Source organism: Peromyscus leucopus, chromosome 7, assembly GCF_004664715.2.
Source record: "Peromyscus leucopus breed LL Stock chromosome 7, UCI_PerLeu_2.1, whole genome shotgun sequence".
Taxonomy (NCBI): Eukaryota; Metazoa; Chordata; class Mammalia; order Rodentia; family Cricetidae; genus Peromyscus; species Peromyscus leucopus.
In genome coordinates, this window is record NC_051069.1 from 7,262,331 (window position 1) to 7,285,248 (window position 22,918).

At 46.2% G+C, this 22,918-nt stretch overlaps 1 protein-coding gene across 1 annotated transcript in view; it reads right to left on the reverse strand.

Annotated features, from left to right (window-relative positions):
* Positions 1-1,881: 1,881 nt before the first annotated feature.
* Spg21 (SPG21 abhydrolase domain containing, maspardin) overlaps positions 1,882-22,918 on the reverse strand; it is a 31,466-nt gene continuing 10,429 nt past the window's right edge. Inside the window, 7 exon segments of the mRNA XM_028866555.2 lie at positions 1,882-2,555; positions 3,965-4,032; positions 4,035-4,104; positions 7,408-7,515; positions 9,257-9,365; positions 17,851-17,996; positions 20,578-20,658. Coding sequence (XP_028722388.1) covers positions 2,439-2,555; positions 3,965-4,032; positions 4,035-4,104; positions 7,408-7,515; positions 9,257-9,365; positions 17,851-17,996; positions 20,578-20,658 — 699 coding nt within the window. The 3' untranslated portion in view covers positions 1,882-2,438.

Below are 22,918 nucleotides of genomic sequence, written 5' to 3' on the forward strand. Positions count from 1 at the left end.
CAGCCATCTTGCCTGTCAAGAACCTTGGTTTTTTTTTGTTTTGTTTTTTTTGTTTTTTACAGTTTTTCGATTTCTTGTAGATAGTTCATTTAATGAGCCTTGGTTTTTATTAGAGAGGGTCTCATTATGAGTCTGGAACTCACTCTGTAGACTAGAAGGCCTCAGTCACACATCTGCCTGCTTCTGCTGTGCTAAAGATGATGCTACCATGCCAGCTTGTTTATTTTTAATGTGCATTGGTGTTTTGCCCGCGTGTACATATGTGTGAAGGTGCCAGATGTCCTGGAACTGGAGTTACAGACAGCTGTGAACCGCCATGCAGGAGCTGGGAACTGAACCCAGGTCCTTTGGAAGAGCAGCCAGTGCTCTTAACCGCTGAACCAGCTCTCCCGCCCCCCAGCTTATTTATTATATGTGTATGAATGTGGGCGTGCACACATGATGTCACACATGTGGGAGGCAGAGGACAACTTGCAGGCATTGTCTGTCTTCTTCCACGGCGGGTTCCAGGGACCGAAGGCAGGTCATCAGGCTGTGCGACAGGGGCTCTGCCTGCTGAACCATCTTGCTGGCCCAAGATCATCTTTATAGTTAAAGTGTTAATTTCTTCTAGCTTTATATGGATAATATTCCATACCTTATTTACAAAATGTTGATTATAGCTAATATGTGATTTGAATACAATCTCTTACATATACAGACATTTTAACCTGTATTATATATATAAAAAAAACAACTTTGTGTGACCAGTGTGTATATACATATGCATGCCTGTGTGTGTGTGTGTAGGGGGTGCAGAGGCCAGAGGATGCCCTGCACTCAGTGTTGAGGCTGCAGGCCTGTGTAGGCACTGGGGACCTGAACTCAGGTCCCCAAGCATTCTTACCCACTGAGCCATCTCTCTGACTTCTCAAATGACTTTTTTTTTTTTTTTTTTAAATGTGCCTTGGTGTTTGGCCCACATGTGTGTCTGTGTGAACTAGTCAGATACTCTGGAACTAGATTTACCATTGTGAGCTGCCACGTGGGTGCTGGGAATTGAATCCGGGTCCTCTGGAAGAGCAGCCAGTGTTCTTAATCACTGAACCATCTCTCCAGCCCCTCAACCTGTTTTATCTCTGGAAAGTACATGTAGAAATTATACGGTACCAGAAAAGGCTTTATAGTAATCCAGGGTAGGAATGTGTTTGGAAAAGTGAGGGGAGATAGGTAAGGCTAGCCACAGATTGGCTTGTTTGTTTGTTTTTGAGACAGGGTTCTCTGTGTAGCTTTGGAGTCTGTCCTAGAACTCACTCTGTAGACCAGGCTGGCCTCAAACTCACAGAGATCTGCCTGCCTCTGACTCCTGAGTCCTGGGATTAAAGGCATGGGCCACAGCTTTTTTTTTTTTTTTTTTTTTTTTTTTTTTTTTGCTTTTCTGACTCATTAGCCAGGCTGGCCGAACCACAGATCCGCCTGCGCCACAGCTTGGGAATTTTTTAAGTTGGATCAATAGATGAAGGCAGTTTATTAAACTGTTTTCTCCCTGTATTAAAAACATTTCTATCAGGAGTCAGGTGATCTTTCAGGATGACATTTGTTAATCCCAGCACTTGGAAGTTGGAGGCAGGAGGATCAGGAGTTCAAAGTTAGCCTTGGTACATAATGAGTTCAAGGCCAGCCTGGCCTAAATGAGACCCTATCTCTTCTTTAAAAAAAAAAATTCCATTAGTGAGAAAGATAGAAAGAAAAGCGTGTGGCACACAGTGGCAGTGAGAAGGTGACAGCAACTCACTGTATCATCAGCAATGTGTGCCAAGGTGACAAGAGCAGTTCCCCCAAAGTCACACAGGGCACTGGTCAGCAGCCCAGATGTGCAGCAACACTAATCACAAGAGCCGCTCGCTGAAATTCCATTTTTATTCCAAATGACTATAATGTCTAGAAATACAACAGCTAACCCACAAAATGGTGTGCTTAACTGGAAACCAAAGTAGCGGATTTGTGGGGGAGTGGCCAGCAGGCTGCCGGCCTTGGCACCCTGGTTATGCCCAAGAAAGCATAAAAATAAATGGTGTTCTTCTTCCAATCTGGAGGTGTAGCACTTACAGTGAGGAACACAGGGAGCAGGAAGAAGACAGAGAGAAAGAAAAATGCCACATGATCCCAAGCCTTCGAAATGAACACACAACGGTGGAGAAGACTTTGGTAGCAAAATTTTAACAATCCTTAAAATGGGAGTCTTTAAAAGTTCTTCAAATTCAAAAGTTAAAAAAAACAAAAACAAAACCCAAACAATCCCGGAGAGGGGACAGTCACACTGGCTTGAAGAGCTGATGCACGTCATGAGGATGACCATCAGTCCTGCTTCCCAGACAGTGAGGACCAGTGTGCCTGGTGGACCTGAACTGATTGTACAAGACCGCGATGCCGCTCGCTGTCTGTCGAGCGCCGTCCGTCTACGGCTCCTCCTGGCTGAGGCCGAGGCGGCCTTTCTGCACCTCTAGCTCCTCCGCACTGACCACTGATGGGTCGATGGCGGCGTATTTGGTTCCCTGGAACTGCAGCAAATGTATCTGGAAAAGGGCAGAAGGATGTTGTTAGGGCTGACTCCTGCACGGCGCTGACGTCGATGGAGGGTTTCGGCGGTGCTTGCAAAGTGCTCCACCCCGAGACCCCATCTCCAGGCCTGCTCTTCTTTGTGAGTGTATGTGGAGGCCAGAGGTCAACACCGGCGGTGGCATCACTCCTTAGGACTCTATAAAAAATTATCTTTTCCTTCTTCTGTAGACGTGTGGGGGTCAGGACGCCTGCGGGGGTTGGCTGTCTCCTCCGTGTAGATTCCTGGCACTGAACGCGGGCTGCCAGGCTGGTGGCAGGTCTTTTACTCGCTGGCCCATCTCACCGGCCCGCCACCTTGTCTTAGATAGTCTCAAAGGCCTCGAAAGTCTGACAGAAGGCTAGGCTGGCTGGCCAGCAAACCCAGGTCTGCCTGTCTGTGTCTCCACACGCCCCCCCCCCTTTTTAAAACTTGGATTATGGGGACTGAACTCAGTCCTTATCCTTGTATAGCAGCATTACCAACTCAACCGTCATCTCCCCAAGCCCAGCACCTTCATTTTCCAAGGACTGTGTTACAGAACAGAAGGCACAGCACGTTATTAATGGGCATGGCGGGCGATCATGAAAATTCCCTACAACTCACACTAATACAGAGTGACTGGAGAAAAGCCGGCAAACACAAGAGCATGGGTCTCTATGTAGTTCAGACGGGCCTTGAACTTACAGCAATCCCATGTCAGCCTCAAAGTGCTATGGGTACAACTGTGTACCACTGTGCCTGACCAAGGAATTGATGGGACCTTTGACCCCAAATTGTTTTGTTTTTTAAAGCAGCTTCTCCACATCTTGCCAAGTTTTCATGGACATCCTCACCCACTATGACCCCCATATTTAGTGTATATATGCACTCTGGAATTTGTGGGCACAAGTGTGGCTTGTGTGTGTAGAGGTCCAAGGTTGATTACTCTCCACCTTACTCATTGAGGAAGACAGTCTCAATCAAATCCAGAGCTCTCTAATATGGCCAGTCTTTTTAACACATACAGGTGATTTGTGTGCATGTCTCTGCATCTTCATGCAGTTCCCCTGGAGGCCAGAAGAGGGCATTGGATCCCCTGGACCTGGAGTTGGAATTGTGAGCTGCCACGTGGGAGCTGGGACTAGAACCCGGCTCCTCTGGAAGAGCAGTCAGTGCTCTTAACTGCTGAGCATAATCAGATCAAGTCATTTTCTGAGACTCACTGTCCCCACTTAGATGTGGTGTCTTGCTGTGGCTGAATTCCCTGTCTCCAGGAGGCAAGGTCACACCACACCAAGGGCCACCACCACAGTGTGCGGGGGCAGGCCGCTAATCTAGAGAAGGGCTGTTAGGGAGAGTCACCTGGGGGTCTCTGAGGCTCAAGGGCTCCCGGGCTGGCCTTACCTGCACATAAAGATTGACCTCCGCACTCCTGCACAGGTAGGGGAAATTGCCTCCTGTCTTGAGGTGAGCCTCCGGGCGTTAGGGTAAAGTTTGTACATTTCTTCCTTGGCTTCTGTTGACAGTGCACTCTGGTCAAACACCTTTGAAGACACACAAAGCTGAAACCTCATGGTATTCTCAGTACAGGACAAAAGTGTCCCTTCGCGTTCCTGAGTGCCAGAGCAGTCAGAGCCACCTCCCCGTGCTGTCCCTGGTCACATCCAACCCAGCAGGTGGGAATACAGCTGTGGGGTACGATGCTTGCCTAGTGTGTGCAAGGCCCCAGTCTCACACCAGAAGAAAATTCTAACCCCAACCTAAGACTTCAGTTATAGATTCTGCTGCCAAATGGCTCTTGCAGCACTCACCTGTAGCTAATTAACAAGATGTTAATAGCGACTAATCACTGGAAATGCTAATTTCAAGGAAGATGAAGTCTCAGGGCTGGAGAGATGGCTCAGTGGTTAAGAGCACTGGCTGCTCTTCCAGAGAACCCCAGTTAGGTTCCAAGCACTCACAAAGCAGCTCACAACCATCTCTAACTCTAGTTCTAGGGGACGTGACACCTCTTCTGCCCGTGAGCACTGCACAATACACTTACGTACACGCAGGCGAACACACATACACATAAGCATATATTTTTTTCTTTGGTTTTTCAAGATTTATTTATTTATTATGTATACAGTGTTCTGCCTGCATGCCAGAAGAGGGCGCCAGATCTCATTACAGATGTTGTGACCACATGTGGTTTGGGAATTGAACTCAGGATCTGGAACATCCAGTGCTCTTAACCACTGAGCTATCTCTCCAGCCCCTTCTTTGGTTTTTCAAGACAGGGTTTTTCTGTGTAGCTCTGGCTGTTCTGGATGCAGCCCTGTAGTCCAGGCTGGCCTCAACCTCAGATCCACCTGCCTCTGTTTCCCGAGTGCTGGGATTAAAGGTGTACGCCACCACTGCCTGGCTAAAATACTCTTTTTTAAAAATTAGAGACTAAAGGCAGGAAGTTCAGACTTCTGGGAGTGCGGCTCTGGCAGCTGAGCGCATGTGGTTTTGGATGTCTTTCAGGGGTCTCAACACAAGCTTGCATACAAGGCAGTTTCTGAAAATATTTTAAAGCTAAGCGTATCTTTAATATATGAGTGTGTGTATGTATACATATATACACACACAAACACATATAAATTTTGTGTGTGTATGTATGCATGTTTATGTGTATGTGGAGGCCAGAGGTCAACGTCAGGTGTCATTCTCAAGAGCTTGTTTTTTAAGACAGGGTCTCTCGATGGCCTGGAACTCACAGGCTAGACTGGCAGGTCAGCAAACAGGAACCTGCCTGTTTGCACCTCACCAGGGCTGCTATTGTTACAAGCATGTGCCACCAGGCCTAGGGTTTGTTTGTTTGTTTGTTTGTTTTTAAATGCAAGCTCTGGGGCTGGAGAGATGGTTCAGCGATTAAAGGCTAGGATCACAACCAAAATGTCAGAATGGTAAACGAACCAGAACCCTTGTGCACCACTGGGGAGAAATAAAAAACGACACAACCATTGAAGACATTGTGTCAGTTCCTCAGAAAGTCTGAAGTTGAATTCCATGGGTGCCACTGTGTGTGAGTGACGGAGGAGGTGTGGGGCACAGGTGTGGTGCCCAGAAGAGGGCACAGGATCTCTTGGAACTAGTTATGGACAGTTGTGAGCAACCATGTTAGTGCTGGGAACAGAACCTGGGTTCTCTACAAGAGCATAAGTGCTCTTAACCAGTGAACTCTCTCTGCAGCCCCAATTACAAGAGTTAAAAGCAAGGACTCAGATCGCCTTACTCCCATGTTAATAGACACATTCATATTAGTCAGATGTCCATTGAAAGGTGAAGATATCAACAAGATGTAAAGTTTATGTAACAGAGTATCATTCAGCCCTAAATGAATGATATTCAGATACATTATGGGGCCAGTGAATCATTTTCAATTTTTATTTTGATATGAACAGTTTTTTTTCTGTGCACCACATGCATGTAGGCCAGAAGAGGATGTCAGATCCTCTGAACTGTAGTTAAGAACGCTTGTGAGTTATCATGTGGGCGCTGGGAACTACACTCAGGTCCTCAGGAGCAGCTAATGTTCTTAACCACTGAGCCACCTCTCTAGAATTAATTTTTTTTCCAGATTTTTATTTTAAATTATGTGTACATGTGTGAATCTTTGTGTGGGTACATGCACGTGAAATCAGCGTCTCCATGAAAGGGATAAAGATCCCCTGGAGCTGGAGTTACAGGCAGCTGGGAAATACCAGATACAGGTATATGTATATGTATATTGATTTCAGATCTTCCAGAAAAGCAGCGAGTGCTTAGCCACTGAGCCATGTTTCCAGCTTGGCTCTACTCAACCTTAAAAGCATTGTGGTAAGTGGAACAGTCTAGACTTGAACCAATGGTGTACCTAGAGCAAGCAAATTCCCAGAAATATGTAGCCAGTTGGTCATCCGCCAGGACACGGAGCATGGGGATCTACTATTTGGCCAAGAGGTCCGGGCTCAAACTCAGGCTCTTGGGCCTGGCAGCAGGCAGTTTGGGCTGTGGAGCCATCTTGCCAGTCCTACCTTAAAGAAATTCTCTACTCTTGTGAGGCAACCTCTTTGTGAAATGTTTAAAACACAGTACCTATCGATGAGAAAATAAAAACACACCAACCCAAGGGCTTGAGGTGTGTAGCTGAGTGGCAGAGTGACTGCCCAGCACATGGAAAGTCATAGGTTCTGTTCCCACACCCTAAAGCAACCCTCCCCAAATGGGTAAAGATTACTAGGCTTATTGAAATTTGTCTTTATGTGTCTTATTTAGCCTGCATGAATGTCTGCGCCACACACATGCCTGATATCTGAAGAAGCTGGAGGAAGGAATCAACCTGTGGAACTGGAGTTATAGATGGCTGTGAGCCACCATGTAGGTGCTGGGAAACAAACCCAGGTCCTCTGCAAGAGCAGCCAGTGCTCGTGACTGCTGAGCCATCATCTCACCGGCCTGTGTGTGTGTGTGCGTATACATATATATATACATATATACACATACACATATACACACACACACACATATATATTTACTTTTGGTGGCGGGAGAGTTGAGACAGTGTCACTACTTACCACTGGCTGGCCTATGGCCTGCTATGTAAACCAGGTTGTCTCCAACCCAAGTATCTCCCTGCCTCTGTCTCTCCAGTGCTGGGGTCACTGGCATTCACTAGCACGCCCAGCACAATGCTGTCACTCTTATGAGGAAAAATCCAGGATGAGCAGTAGATTACTTTGTAATTGAGAAAGCCAAGGTATGTTTGCAGAAAAAAGCATGGTTAACGTCACAAAATAACTACATCTTGGCAAGCACCTAATATTACTTCAAAAGAAACTTACATCCATGATGGTTACAGGGATGTCCCGAATTTTATGAGGTTCCACGTAAGAATTTTGACAGTTGAGAGTGAGTCTTGAAGCCAGTTCACTTTGACCCAAACTCTCCAGCTGCAGGAAGAAATACAGGGAACAGCTGCAGTCATTTTGTTTTTATGCTCACAGTAGGTCCCCAGGTGACATCTGTGCTTATGATGTTGGGAATGTGCATGGGGAAAAGCCAATGTCTGAGAGACTGATCTGGGACTTGAGGGCAGTGGCCTTTTTCGACTGTGGCACCTAAGTCAGGCTCTGTAACCGGAATGTGGTCTTCCTCTGGCTTCAGCCTGTGCCACTGCCTAAGCCAGGTGCCTACGGGCACAGCACACTAATCTGTGCACCTCCAAAGTGACAAATAACGTGTAAGGATCTCCTGCACCTTGGTCCTGGAACACCAGCTTGCGGACTCATTTATCAGCTTGGCCTGAGTGGTAGGGAAGGAGGTCAAGTGAAAACAGATTCTAGCCGGCCATGGCAGCACACCCCTGCAACCCGGCACTCAGGAGGTGAAGTCTGAGGTCACAAAACACCTCGTCTTAAGAGACAACAGAACTTAGCCAGAGGTGGTGGGGCATGCCTTTAATGCTAGAAGCAGGCGGATCTCTGAGTTCGAGGCCAACCTGCCTTAAGAAAAAAAAAAAAAAAAAAGACAAAACAACACAATGTCTCCCCACCCTAAAGGAGCTAGATTCTCGGATGACCAAGAATTGCAGATGCCTTCTAGTGTGGTCTTGGGAGCTTTTGTTTTTGGAGACAGTCTTGCTCTATTATCTAGGCTGGCCTCAGGTGGAGACCATTCTGTCTCAGCCTCCCAAGTGCAGAGGGGACAGGTATAACTACCATAGCCAGGCTGAAAAAATTTACTTAAAAATTAAAGATTTAATTTTATGTTTAAACTGTATGTGTACAGGTGCCTGTGAGGCCAGGGCGAGGGTATTGGATCCCCTGGAGCTGGAGTTTCAGGTGACTGTGAGCTCCTTGACATGGGTGCTGGGAACACAACTTGAATCTTCTGGAAGAATAGTACATACTCTTAACCATCTCTCCAGCCTCTAACTTTTGTTTAAGATTTGTTTTATTTTTATATATGACACAGACAATATGTGTATCAGTGAAGGGGGTGAATACGCATGAGTGAAGATGCCCTCAGCAACCAGAGGTGTTGGAGCCAGCACCAAGGGAGGGTGCTGGGAACCAAACTCACTTCTGGAAGAGCAGCAAGTGCTCCTGGCCACTGAGTTATTTCTCTAACCCCTGAACTTTTATTTATTTGGTTTTTTGAGACAGGGTTTCTCTGTGTAGACCTGGTATTCTGGAACTCACTCTGCAGACCAGGCTGGCCTCAAATGAGTGCTGGGATTAAAGTGTGTGCCCACCATCACCTGGCCCTTAAATTTTAAACTAATTAATAAACAATGTAATAAACGATGTACGTATGGGCACCATCCCAATGTATATACACATTAGGCGATGCTGCATCAGGTTAAATGATCCATGGCCTTAATGCGTACATTAAACCTTAAGAAACCTTCCAGTTTTTAAAGAACCTGTAGTATTTTACTATTGCTGTGCATTATAAAAACAAATAAGGCTCGCTCGAAGCCTGGCTGTCCTGAACTCACAGCCATCTGCCCGCCTCTGCCTCCCCTGCCGGAGCTAAGCCCTCCCCAGCAGTGGGGTCTGTTTGGAAGTATTAGCAGAGGCCTGAGTATTAACAAAGACCTCCTCTACAGACCCGGAGACAGATGCACCTCCTTTCACCTGTGCACAAAAACGCCCAGAACAAAGTCTCCAGCAGGATCTGGATCCTTACCCTGTCCACCATGAAGTCAATGGCATCAGCCATCATCGGGTCCACTGGGCCAGAGGAAAAGTTCCCAAGAACTATTTTCTTGAGCATAAATGCTGGCATCAGCCAAAAGCTGAAAGAAAGAAAAAATACAGAGGCTGGTGACCAACACTGAAGTCTGCACATAAACGGTGAGTCGTCTTCAGCACTGAAGCTCCGTCATGGCCGGGTGTCTGGAGCCCACAACCAGCTCCTCTGGATACCCCAAAGCCCCCAAGAGCTGCACTTCAACTCAGGACTCAGCAATGCTGCAAAATACCTCAGCACTGAAAGCATTCTGATGACAAGTTTGTTTTTTTCTAACTGGCCTCATTTCCAGTGGCTGTTCAGAAAATTCAGCATTAGGAGGAAGATTCCTGGCCAGGCAGTGGTGGCGTATGCCTTTAATGCCAGCACTCGGGAAGCATCAGCAGGTGGAGTTCTGTGAGTTCGAGGCCAGCCTGGTCTCCACAGAGAAACCCTGTCGTTACATTTCTTCACTGTATGTGTGCACCCACAGTGCACACGTGGAGGTCAGAAGAGAACTTGTGAGAGTCAGTTCTCTTTTTCTAGCATGTGGGTTCCAGAAGTGAACTCGGGTTTGGAAAGGCTTAGTGGCAAAGCTCTTCATCTGCTGAGCCATCTTGCCCATCTTCTAAATATGTGACCTTTAATTGGTAGGTAGTCCATGAATTTCAAATGCTGGGTAAACACTCATTCCTCTGAACCTGTGCTCAGGGTTACTTCCCAAAGGTCCAAGCCGTCTCCTGACGCTTACTGAAAGTTGAGCTTCCTCTTGGAAGAACCACTCAGCAATGTCCCAATAACCTTGTAAGCTCCCTCCCACCCCAACCGCCTTCTGCTCTTAAAGCCGAGGACGCCCTTTGTGCTCTCTTTGGCCCCGACAGCATCTTGCTATGGAGCCCAGGCTGGCCTTGAACTTGTATTTCTCCTGCCCCAGCCATCTGAGTGCTGTGATTACAAGTGTGCACTACAACAGCAGGCTTGACCATTTTATCTCCCCGTCCCCTCCCCATGCTGGGATCCAGTCTAGGCCCTGTGCATGCTGGGAAGCACTGAGCAGGCACCCTGTTGGGAAAAGGGAGCAGCGCTGGACTTAGGTTTCCACTGTGAATTAGCTCATCTGTGTACATCCTTTTTTTAAAAAGGAAGACATCTGTTGGGACAGATTTGAAGCCAAGCGTGGTGGCACATGCCTGTCATGCCAGTGCTCAGAGACCGGAACCGGAAGATCTGGGCTACAAAGCGAGTCTTTCCCAACCTTCAGAACTGTGAGCCCATGTCTTCACAAATGGCATTTATGTATTCACCCTTATGCACAAGTTAGATGTCACAGCGACATGGCACAATCCGAAGAAGCGGAGTGTGGGGACACATGCTCACAATCTCAGCACTCTGGAGAAGGCACCAGAAGAACAAGAGTTTGAAGCCCTCCAGGGGACATAGGGAGATGACTAAAGAAAATCACACAGAAATTCCTCTAATTGGTTACAGACACATGAATGCTTAAACAGAACAGAACTGATCATTCAACTAGAGGTCTTGTTTACATGATGGGTACATTTCAGCGGTGACCTATAGATCTTGAATCTATTAGCAAAACTGGGTGAGAACTCCATCTGGGTCTGTTAATACAGTTTAGGATTGCTTCATTCTTGATTGTCACCCAAAAGTATGGTCACTAAAAGTTGAGACTGGAATGAACATGTAATTCAGTAAGCAAATACTGCAAAAAGAAATTAAGCTGCATTTTGATGAAAAAAAAAACAAAATCATAAAATATATTTTACTGAGAAAAATCTTGTTTAAATTTGGAGATTCTGTAACGTTTGAGACTGGGTCCCACTAGATCGCCCTGGCTTGGCTTGGAACTTGCTGTATAGCCCAGCTGGCCTTGAATTCACTTCCTCCAGAGTGCTGGGATTAAAGGCATGTACCACCACACATGGCCTGAAGACATATATTTTAAGGAATGCAGTAAGGCAGGAAAGAACCAGTACACATGGAAGAGAGAAATATAAAGAAAAGTGTAAGTATGAAGATATATTTTGTGGTGTGGTGAGAAAAGTTTTTTCTAAGAAAGGATTTGTTTGGAAAAATAACATTTTTGTCCTAAAGAAGAATGGTTGGATTGCTCTAAATGGTACAAGAAAGATAAGGAAACATCAGAGAGCCCAGCAAGTAACAAAGTTTGTGAAGGATAACTAAAACAAACAAACAAAAAAACCCAGGAGCGATGAAGTCGGACAGAGTTTGGCCAGGCAGCCACCTCCCGACAATGCCTGTGGAGGTCTCTGGGTCCTGGACACTTCACAACATCACGCTTGCTTAACTGATAAAACAACAATCTCCCCTACAGAAAGACTTCCTTCCAAGGAACAATTCACCTCTGTCTGCAATGCATCGACTGTACATGCTGTTACCAGGAGATGATTGACAAGGCTGGCAGTGGGCACACCAGCTCCAGCCAGGTAGCCCCCTAGTGGCTGCCTTGATAGAGTACATCTACAAAGGAGGCATTCCCCTATTAAGCTTTAGCAAGGGGGTGAAGGGGTTTCCAAACAAGACTCAACGGGACTCATGAGCTACAATAAAGCTCCAAAGATCCATCTATTCCTAGTCCCTAGAGAGGATACATCAGTGCTGACCATGAGGTGGTCACAACACCTGGGAAAGGCGAGCGTGGCCTCTTTCGTTTTCATACAGGGTCTCACCATGTACATACAAGCTCAGACTGATCTCAAACTTGTGATCACCCTGCCTCAGCATGCACCAGATCACGTGGCATGAGCGTGATATTAAGAACAGAGTGGGATATGGCTCAGTTGGTAGAGTGCTTGCCTATCATGCAAATGCCCTGGGTTCAATCCCTAGGACTGCGTAAACTTGTATGGTGGTCCACACCTATAACCCAGCACTTGGGAGGATCAAGACCTCTAGGTCACCTCTAGAGAGTTGGAAGCCAGCCTAGAAAACACGAGAACCTGTCATAAGGGAGTGCTGGGGAGATGGATCAAAGGTCAAGTGCTTGCCCTGCAGACTTGAGGCCTGGGGTTCAGATCCCCAGTGCCCGAGCCGGTGCGCAGAGCACACGGGAGGTAAAGGCACGGGATTCCCACGGCTAGCTGGCCAGCTAGACTAGCTATTCAGAAAGTCCTGGAGTTCCAGTGAGAGATTCCGCCTCTATGAGAGATGGAGAGAATAAGACTTATTAGCCAGGCATGGTGGCATGTGCCTTTAGTACCAGCTCTTGGGAGGGTGAAGCTGGCAGAGGCTGAGTTTAGTGAGATCTGTCTTAATAAAGTACAATTTTAATATTTATACAAATACAGTCCTACCAGACTTGATATGTCAGCACTCAAAAAAAAACAAAACAAAACAAAACAAAAAAAAAAACAGCCCCCCCCCCTTCAACTGAGTCTCAAGGCCTCAAGGTCTAAGGGAAACAGAACTGTCCCGAATCTGCACCCTCGTGCCTTTCACTCTGCTGCCAACTACCACTCTTGGAGACAAGAGCTGTTTGCATTCAAGTGGCAGGACCTGCTCAGCAGAGCCTTGCCAACATAGAAGCGACCGAAGGTTACAAACTGCCACGTGCTAAGCCACAGACAAGCACACAACTCCCCTCCTTATAATCTGCTTTGTTCTAGAGCAGTGGTTCTCAGCCTTCCTAATGCTGTGACCCTTTAATACAGTCCTCATGGTGTGCTGACCCCCCAGCCAGAAAATTATTTTGTTACTTCGTAACTGTAGTTTTGCCACTGTTATGAACTGTAAATATCTGATATGGTACCCTTGTGGGGTCGTGACCCACAGGTTGAGAACCACTGTCTTAGAGGCAGGGAAGTATCTGCCAGTGTATAAACAAGTCCAGGCAGCACTTGACTGGATCTGGGGTAAATGGCTGTTTTTGTTTTCTTCCCTTGCAGAACTTGGAATGCCAATTACGGGTTTAATGTAAACCACTGTAGGAGGCTTTTGTTTTGTTGTTTGAGACAGGCTCTTGTTAACCTCTGACGATTTCTCCGCAGTTTTCTGGGTGTTAGGATGTCAGGTTCATACCACCACGTCTTGGTTCTACCATGTCATTTTAAGTGACATTAGAGTCTGGAAAGGCCGAAGCCCCGAGGGTGGGGCTGCAGTTCGGTGGCTGAGGCTCACCTGACATGCACCAAACCCGTGGGACAACCTTTGAGCATGTCCTCTACCACATTCTTTCCTCAGGAATGGGAAACCACCCCGCCATACGACTGGCCAGTCCTAGTGTGGGATGAGCTACCTCTGCGGGGAATCATACCTCAAAATATGCCACCACCCCAGGTATGACTGCCTACAGATTATTGAACTAGTATGTGCAGCCGTCTGGGCCTCTGATCAGGCTTTGCCTACTGCTGGAACGGGCACATGGTAAAAGCATTCCGGGGAACCCAAAGACAAGAGCGATAGTTCAGGAGGCAAAAAGCATCATATGGGGTGCTAGGCTTAGCCAAGGGAAGAAAGCAGGTTGCTGAAAATCTTGCAGTTACTAGTGGCTGCTCACAGCATCCCTAGGTGACCATAATCTACTGTTACGACCACCAGAAGGGATAATCTAGTGAGTGGAAAGCTGGCTCATAAAGCTGTGAAGAAGGCTGTTGGAGTTGGTGACCGCTCAGTTCTAACGGGACCTCGAATTGATTTATGTCAAAATAAACTTTCATATACCAATAAAGAAAAGAAAGGCCTGAAGAACAGGACTTTGCTGTGTGTGAGATACATGCCAGAGGACGCAGCTGTCTTCTATCACTCTTGGCCTTATTCCCTTGAGACAGGGTCCCACTGAAGCTGGAGCTCACTGTTTTTAGGCTAGGCTGTCTGGCTAGCAATCCTTCTGTCTCCACCGCTGCCCCACCCAGCACTGGGGTTATAGGCAGGTGCGGATGTGTTCTGCTTATACATGGGTGCTGGGGACTTTAACTCGGGTCCCCATGCTGCTGCACAGCACTCTTACCAAGCCTTAGGATTTCACTGTTGACCTGTAGTCCTGGATGTATGCGGTGCTCTGGAGGTCACTCAGCTCTAGGAAGCCCTTGCCGAGACTGTGACAACACACCCCACTGCACGGCAGTCTCCCGATGGGTGTGACGATGTACATGGGACTCTTTTTCTACAGGACTGTCTAACACGCCACCCTAAGACTTCATGGCGTGGACCAGGTTTGGTGGTAATACCTGTAATCCCAGCGCTAGGGGAGCAGAGGCAGAAGATTCTGAAACCAGTCTGGGTTACAAAAACTCCAACACCAGGTGTGGGGATGCACACCTTTTAGTCCTGGCACACAGGAAGCGGAGGCAAGCAGACTTCTGAGAGTTCAGGGCTATAAAGTGAGCCCCTCCCCCCCATCTCAAAACTCCCAAAGCAACAAAACTAGTATGCGTTAAAAATCTGAAGAAGGGAAAATGAGACCTCTGTGCTCCAGCAAAGAGTGGCAAGTTAGTGTCCCTCCAGTGCTCCAAGACCTTTGTGAGTTTTGTAGATATATATTTTCTAGGTGGGTAAAGGCCTATTGGACTTGGATTATCAAAGAACTCGTAAAGAAATATCCTGGAGGCCGGGCGATGGTGGCACACGTCTTTAATCCCAGCACTCGGGAGGCAGAGGCAGGTGGATCTCTGTGAGTTCGAGGCCAGCCTGGTCTCCAAAGCAACTTCCAGGAAAGGCGCAAAGCTACACAGAGAAACCCTGTCTCAAAAAACCAAAAAAAAAAAAAAAAAAAAGAAAAAAAAAAAAAAAAAAAAAAAAAAAAAAAAAAAAAGAAAGAAAGAAGGAAAGAAAGAAAAATATCCTGGAATCTGGCTTCCTTAAAGCCAGTGCCAGGGGTTGGGGAGGTGCTTGGCGGTTCATAGCACCCACTGCTTGGTTCCCATCACCCATTCTGGGCAGCTCAGAAGTGCCTGTAACTCCAGGGGATCTAGTGCCCTCTTCTGGACTCCATGGGTACTCACACTCACATGCGTGCACACAGTATTTTTAAAAATAAAATCTTAAAAGAACAATGGACCTTCTTGTGCCCCAGCTGTCACCCAACCAGTGTCTAGAATACTACCTATTACTTGGAAACTACACTCTTCTAGGAGGCCCTGGGCAATGAAAAAGACCAGTAAGAAAACCGTTACAAAATCTGTCAAGAAACCAACTTGGAATAAATAGTATCTGGGGTGGCTCAGTGGGTAAAATCATTTGTTGTGTAACCTGAGTTCTGTTCCTAGAACCCATGAAAAAGTCACACATGGTGGCAAGCACCAACTCCTACTGTGAGATGGGAAGCAGAGCCAGGAGAAGGACCCAAAAGCTTGCTGGGCCAGTCAGCCTGGACTATGTAGCTTGTCAGAAAGAGAGACACCCTGCCTCAACAAAGTAGGAGAGAACAGACTCCTGAAAGATGCCCTTTAACCTCCCAAAGGCTCTGTGGCACATGTGTGCCCTAGAGTCACACATCATATACAACAATAAATGTAAAACTCTCCTATAGGGCAGGCCACTTGAGATCTCTCCCTCTGTAGGAGAACAAGCTGACTTAGTCAAGGACCAGGGGAGACTGGGTAGGAAAAACACTGGAGTAATAGTAACCTTTATCCGAGTTTGGCTCTAGCAGGTCTGTATAAACCAGGGCCATGCCATCCATTTCTGCCCGGTGACCAGGTCCTACAAACCTCCCAGGAATAGGGAGCAGACCATGAGCATGCAGCAAAGTGAACCAGCCCAATTCAAGTACTTCTGAGAAACCCATCTGCCAAAGGGTCTAGACCTAGCTTAGACTGTGGATCCATCGCCAGGACAGTCAGATTCCCGAACTGTCACTCAGCAGAGGCTTGGTGACACACACTGGTGGCACTTGTCCTTTCCCTCAATGCTAGCAAACCCCTTGCATTCTGACACAACCTCCTATGTTTGGCTGGGAACACCAGCCTTGGGGAAGATGGCTTATGCATCAAAATGCCCGAGTCCTACAAGACTTCTGCTCACTATTTCTCTTTAGTGTGGGATTTACGAGATATATTTACTAATGAAGACATATGAACAAATGGAGATGATCTCTTCTGAGGCCTTACCCAGAAACTATACAGTGAATGGGGATGGTGCGAATCCATCTCTGCCCTGGGCTTATTCCAAAGAGGAACTGTGGGTGCCCTTAGAACAAGGGAGGCAAACCTGACTTCACCTTTAACCTGGCCTGTAGTTAAAGCCCCGAGCCAGAATGACGCTTAGTAAATGAGGCCAAGAGTTGGTTTTGCTGGGATGGCTACAGAAGTTCACCTACCAGGGCAGACTTCTACCTCCAAGTGAAGCAATTCCGTTTTGAAATCACCTCTCTTTTCTCATTAAGTAACCCCTGGAGTCAGTGCCCTGTCCCACAAGGCTGTGGACTGGAATCTAACACAGGAGGAAGAGAATAAACGCACCACTGGAATCCTTGGCTGGAAAGGCCCAGGCTTCCTTGAGGACACAGCTCTTTCTCAGCATTTAAACCAGCACAGCTAATCAACACATTACCAAGTTTCCACAATTAAAGCTTAAAACCTGTTCTAACACATAGTAAAATAAAAATCTCTGTTAAGGTGATCGTTCAGGACCCTAGCCTTCAGATCTGGGTCTTGCTGATTTACCAAGTAAATCCTTTCCTCACAACTTGTCCTTAATTCACTGGGTCTTTTTCTAGTGGAAAGTAAATGGACTTGAGTTCAAAGTAGAGACTAGCCTTCCTGACAATAAGTACACACTGGCCTTAAGATATTATTTAATTGATCAAGTAAAATGTTAAAACCGGGCTGGGGAGATGACTCCATGGAGTAAGTGTCTGTCATGAATGCGGCGAGGATCTGAGTTCAGATCCCTGGAACCCACACAAAGCCAGAAGCAGTAGCACCAGCCTGTAATCCTACAGCACCCACAGCAAGCAGGGAGACTCCCCAGAGGCTCATGGGACCAGCTACCCTGGCATACACACAGCAGGGAATGTCAGGACTCACACCCAAGGTGTCCTGGTTGCCACAGTGCACCGCGGCTTGCACTCACACACGCAAAGATTAAAAATAAAACGTTAAAAGCAATGAAAGGATCGTTGAGGGGAACCTGGTACCTCACTGGTAGCCCCTAAAGTAATTCTACTATGTAAATTCTAAAGCAATTCTGAAGAATGGGACACGAAGTGTCACGATCACACCACCATGAACTAAGTGTTCTTCACCTTTGTGCGAAAGATCGCCCCTCAGGGCAATAGCCCAGAAAGGAAGGAGAGCAAACTGTGAAGACTTACAGCAGAGCACAATAGAAAAATGGGAAAATCCACACGAAATTGTCAATTTAGAGGACCCGATCTTACGAGGTAAGCAGGACAGAACAGCGTCTGCTACTGTAGACCCCCAGAGAGACTGTGAAAGCACGTGACTACACGCTGAACCCAGACTGAGAAAGAGAAGAGCGGAGTGTGGCGTGCACAGCGTTCTGATCTTGTCCATTTTCTGTTGCTGCTGAATCAAACTTCCCCACAGCCGACACTGAAAAACTTCCGTTCTTACCTGTTTGCAGTCCACGTTTGGTTGAAGATGGATGTGTCACTGAAGGCATTGCAGAGGATGAGGGAGTGGACTCTCGGAGACTTGTGCGTGTATTCTGCAAATTTCTGTGCCAAAAAGCCTCCCAAAGATGCCCCAAACAGATGGACCTAATTATAAACAAACATAAGGCAGATCCTAAAACACTGAGTTGCTTCAATTTTTATGAATCACAGAATATGCCATCACCACCTAGCAGGCTGAAACAGCTGCAGCAGTTAGAAATTTAACAGACTTTAAATACATGTATTTGCCCCATCAAGAAAACAATGCACAAGATTAAAACATGACTCAGCAGTTAAGAGTGTTTGCTGCAGAGTCTGGATCCTAACAGCCATGTGACAAGCCAGTGTTCCACACATCCCTGTAGCCCCAGACCCTGCCTCCCAGGAACAGGTGGAGAATGACAGAGGACACCCAACATCCTCTGCTGACTCTGCAAGTACTTGTACCTGTGCATACACTAATACACGTAAGTCTCGAGCAAACAAACAAAACCCCCGGAAACAACACACTGGATAAGGTTGTGGGGAGCGGAGGTGAGGGAATGTGTACGACCGATGCCAGCACAGCATGTCTAGGACCCATGGGAATGGCAAAGCCTTCCCTTGGACCAAATGTAAGTGTTGATGAACAACTGACCTTCAGCTGTGTGCAGACACTATCAACCACGGCTTCCTCCTCCTGGGTAACTACAACCTGAAACTGCTCCCCTCCACCGCCTCCTTGTTCAGGGGTATACAACCAACTGAGTTCTTCTGGAGCATCTCCATCAGAGCTCATGGCCCACCCGATCCCAGCTTTTCTGTACACCTGTCTGTCCTATCATTCCCTCGTCACCCCAGTCAGGTTTCTAGGATCCAGTCTCATGGGTTGCAGAGTGTGGTGGTTCATGCCTCTAATCCTGCCAGCACTGGAAGGTAGAAGACCTGGAGTTCAAAATCATGCTTGGCTATATAGTGAGCTTGAGGCCAGCCTGGGCTACATGAGACTGTCTCAAATAAAACAAAACAAAACAATGATCTAATTCCCTTCTTAGTCAGGGTTTCTGTTGTTGTGACAAAACACCATGACCAAAAAGTTGGGGAGGAAAGGGTTTGTTTGGCTCACACTTCAGCATTGCTGTTCATCATTGAGGAAGTCAGGACAGGAACTCAAACAGGACAGGAACCTGGAGTCAGGAGTTGGCACAGAGGCCATGGAGGGGTGCTGCTTACTGGCATGCTTCACATGGCTTGCTCAGCCTGCTTTCTTATGGAAGGCAGGACCACTAACCCTGGGTGGGCCCACCCACAATGGACTGGTCCCTCCCTATCAATCACTAATTGAGAAAATGCCTTACAGCTGGATCTCATGGAGGCATTTCCTCAACTGAGGCTCCTTCCTCTCTGATGACTCTAGCTTGTGTCAAGTTGGCACACACAACCAGTCAGTACATGCCCTGAAACCAAACCCTTGTTGAGGACATAATTCTGATAAAATCTCAGATTTTACAGCATTTTGGATCTTCAGATCAGGGACACTCAACAGATAGAGTGTATGCAACTACTCCCAAATTTGAGACACCATCTCAAGCATTTCAGATAGAGATACTCAACCTGGGCTGACCCATGCTACATTGGAAAGAACCTGAGACACATTATGCTAAGCAGAAAAAGCTAGTTACAAAGGGCCACATCTCATATAATTATACTTAGGTAAAATGTCCAGAGCAAATAAGGTCATAGAGGTTGCAGAGCTAGGAGGAAATATGGGGTGTGACTGATAACTTTTCTACTTGCATTTTAAAAAAAAATGTGTGTGTGTGTGCGTGTGTAGATGCAGGCACACGTGTGCCATGGCGTGCTTGTGGAGGTCAGAGGATGTAGGAGGCACAGAGGCCCTTGTGCTCTAGATAAGCACTAGGGAAACCAGGAATGTTAAATACGAAGAGTGGTCTCTTCAAAGGAAGAGACGTATAACATGTTTTCCGCCCAGAAGGCTGGGAGGTGGTTAACAGTCTGGTGACCTTTGTGATACCTGTATGACAGAGACCACACCAGATCCTCCCAAGACCCTTATGATGTCACATGTAATCAATCTATAGAACCCATCTTTATGGAAGATGTCAAACATACTTTCTGAAAGTTTTTGATGTACTTGTGCCTTAAGCTTTATTGTGCACACAGGACGAGTTAATTATTACCAGCAAACTTTTTTTCAAATGGTGCTGTGCTTAAATATGCCTAAAATAAACTGCCCGGTGTCGGACTCTACACTCGATACTGAGTTGTACTGACCCTAAATGCTTTTTTTTTTTTTTTAATCTCACTTGGACTGTTATTCTGCTAAGCTTGGTAGTCACAAAGACCCCCACAACTGGCGCCCAACATGTAACCCGCACCATGACAAGCTACAGTTCTCATTTACCATGTGGCCCCTGGGCTGGCTTGGTGGCAAGTGCCTTTACCATCTCATTGGCCCAATAAATTTCCTTTTAGGGGGTGGAAAAAAGGCTCCCAAGTTGATAGTATTGACAGCTACAAATATATCTTGGAATTTTAAATATGTGACTGTCTGCTACTTTAAAAATGGTACACTGTGTGATATGTGAATCATATCACAATAAAGCTATTATTAAAAAATAAAAGACAACCTTAGCCTTTATAAGATGCACAGTACAATCACATGTTATTAGTTTAGGGTACTCACTTTATCCAACTGTAAGTGGTCTAAAAGTTTTCTGAATCCATCACAGAACTCAAGATGGTCCCAATAAACTGGATACTGCAACTGAAATAGAAATTTTATGTTAAAAACTTAAAATGCAACTCATTTTTTGAATAGTTCAGGAATCACATAACATTTCCATTGCCCAACCTTTGCTTCATTTTCAAAATGTGTGAAAATAACATCTTTTAATTTTTTTTACTTTTTAGACTTATCTTTGTGTTTGTGTTTGTGTCTGGAACACACATGCATGTGGGTACCAGTGGAAACCAGAAGAGGCTGTCAGATCTCCTGGGGCTGCTGCTATGGATGGCTGTGAGCTGCCGTGTTGGTTCCAAGAACTGAACCTGAGTCCTCTGGAAGAGCAGCCAGTGCTCTTAACCAGAGAGCCATCTCTTCAGCTCACACACAAGTTCAGTACACATCAACTTCCTTTTCAAATAGTCTGAGGGTCAAGAGCAACTACTCCAGAATTCCTCAGGTAAAGAAACTCAATTTCATTCTGAATTGAGGACATGAGGTTCAAAGAGCCAGGAGAACTGGGATAAATTGTTTCTCAAGACCCTCCCTCGATTTAGTAGCATTTCTTTAAGGAATTATTCAATAAAATGATCCTTTGCAATTTTTTTAGTTTTTTTGAATTCCTGTATTTTCACTATGACAAAAAAAAAAGTATGACATGGTGATGACAAGGACAAAAATATAAACAAATTCATTTCTAGGAACTGAGACTTGTTCCCTAAGAATTTCTCTGTGTGTGTGCGCGCGCACACACACGCACGCACACGTATCACTGAGCTCTATCTCCAGTCTCCTCATTTAAAAATACTCAAAACTCAACAACAGTCTTGTTTTAAGCCTCAGATTTATATTGCCATTAAAAAAAATCAATGGGCCGGGGGGTGGTGGCGCACGCCTTTAATCCCAGCACTCGGGAAGCAGAGCCAGGCGGATCTCTGCGAGTTCGAGGCCAGCCTGGGCTACCAAGTGAGTTCCAGGAAAGGCGCAAAGCTACACAGAGAAACCCTGTCTCGGAAAAAAAAAAAAAAAAAAAAAAAAAAAAAAAAAAAAATCAATGGGATAGATACTGCTGTGTAAATCACAGGATAACTTTGAATTTGATATATTTTATTATTAAAATTCTCTTTGTGGATAAGGCTAGACTAGGATGTAGACAACACCCTAAAAGAAAGGGGGATGTATTTATAAAGGCTTTAATTGAAAGTCTTACATTAAGCTAAGGGCATGACTCAGTGGTAGACCGTATGTTCAGCATACACAGGCTCCGAGTTTAACTTCCAAGACCGAATAAACCAAACCAAAACCCAATCCCATATGTAGGTAATAAAGCTGTACACAATTTAATTATCACCGCCCCCCCAACCCACAATTAAGTCTTGGTAAAGCTGAATAAATCTGAAGGACTATATTAACGTCCTACAGGGCTGGAGAGATGGCTCGGTGGTTAAGAGTAATTGCTGTTCTTTCAGAGGACCCACGTTTGGTTTCCAACATCCACACTGGGCAGTTCACAACTGATGATAAGTCCAGTTACAGGAACTCAACTCCTCCAGCATACACATGTGCACAGACAGAGACAAAGAGACAGAGACAGAGAGACAGGCAGGCAGACACACACACACACACACACACACAGTCTCTCACTCAAAATAAATCTTTTTTTTTTTTAAGAGTCCTGTTTTGTTTTGTTTTGTTTTTTAAGATTTATTTATTTATTATGCATACAGCATGTTTGCCTGCAGGCCAGAAGAGGGCACCAGATCTCATTACAGATGGTTGTGAGCCACCATGTGGTTGCTGGGAATTGAACTCAGGACCTCAGGAAGAGCAGCAAGTGCTCTTAACCACTGAGCCACCTCTCCAGGCCCTCAAAATAAATCTTAAAAAAATAAATAGTATGTTAGCGGCAAATTTACATTAGCACCTCAGCAGACAGACAATTCAAACACAGGCTGCATATGGGATCCGGCAGCAAAGTATGGTGCACGGCAGAATCTACAATATATGAATACTAACACCACTTCACGGCTGTCGGTGAAAAGTCTGTTTAAATTCAAAAGCGGGCTGGGGACGTGGTGCAGTGAGTGAGGCGGGCGGGCACAAGCATGAAGCCCTGAGTTTGGATTCTCAGCACCAATGTGAAAGCTGGTGAGGTGGTATGTGTCTGTAACCCCAGGGTTGGTTAGAGGCAGATCCCCAAAATTGGCTGGCCAGCTAGTCTAGCCGAATCCTGAGTTCCAGGTTCAGTGAGAGACTAGCTCACAATACAAGGGGGAGAGGCCAGCAAGACGGCGCGGCAGGT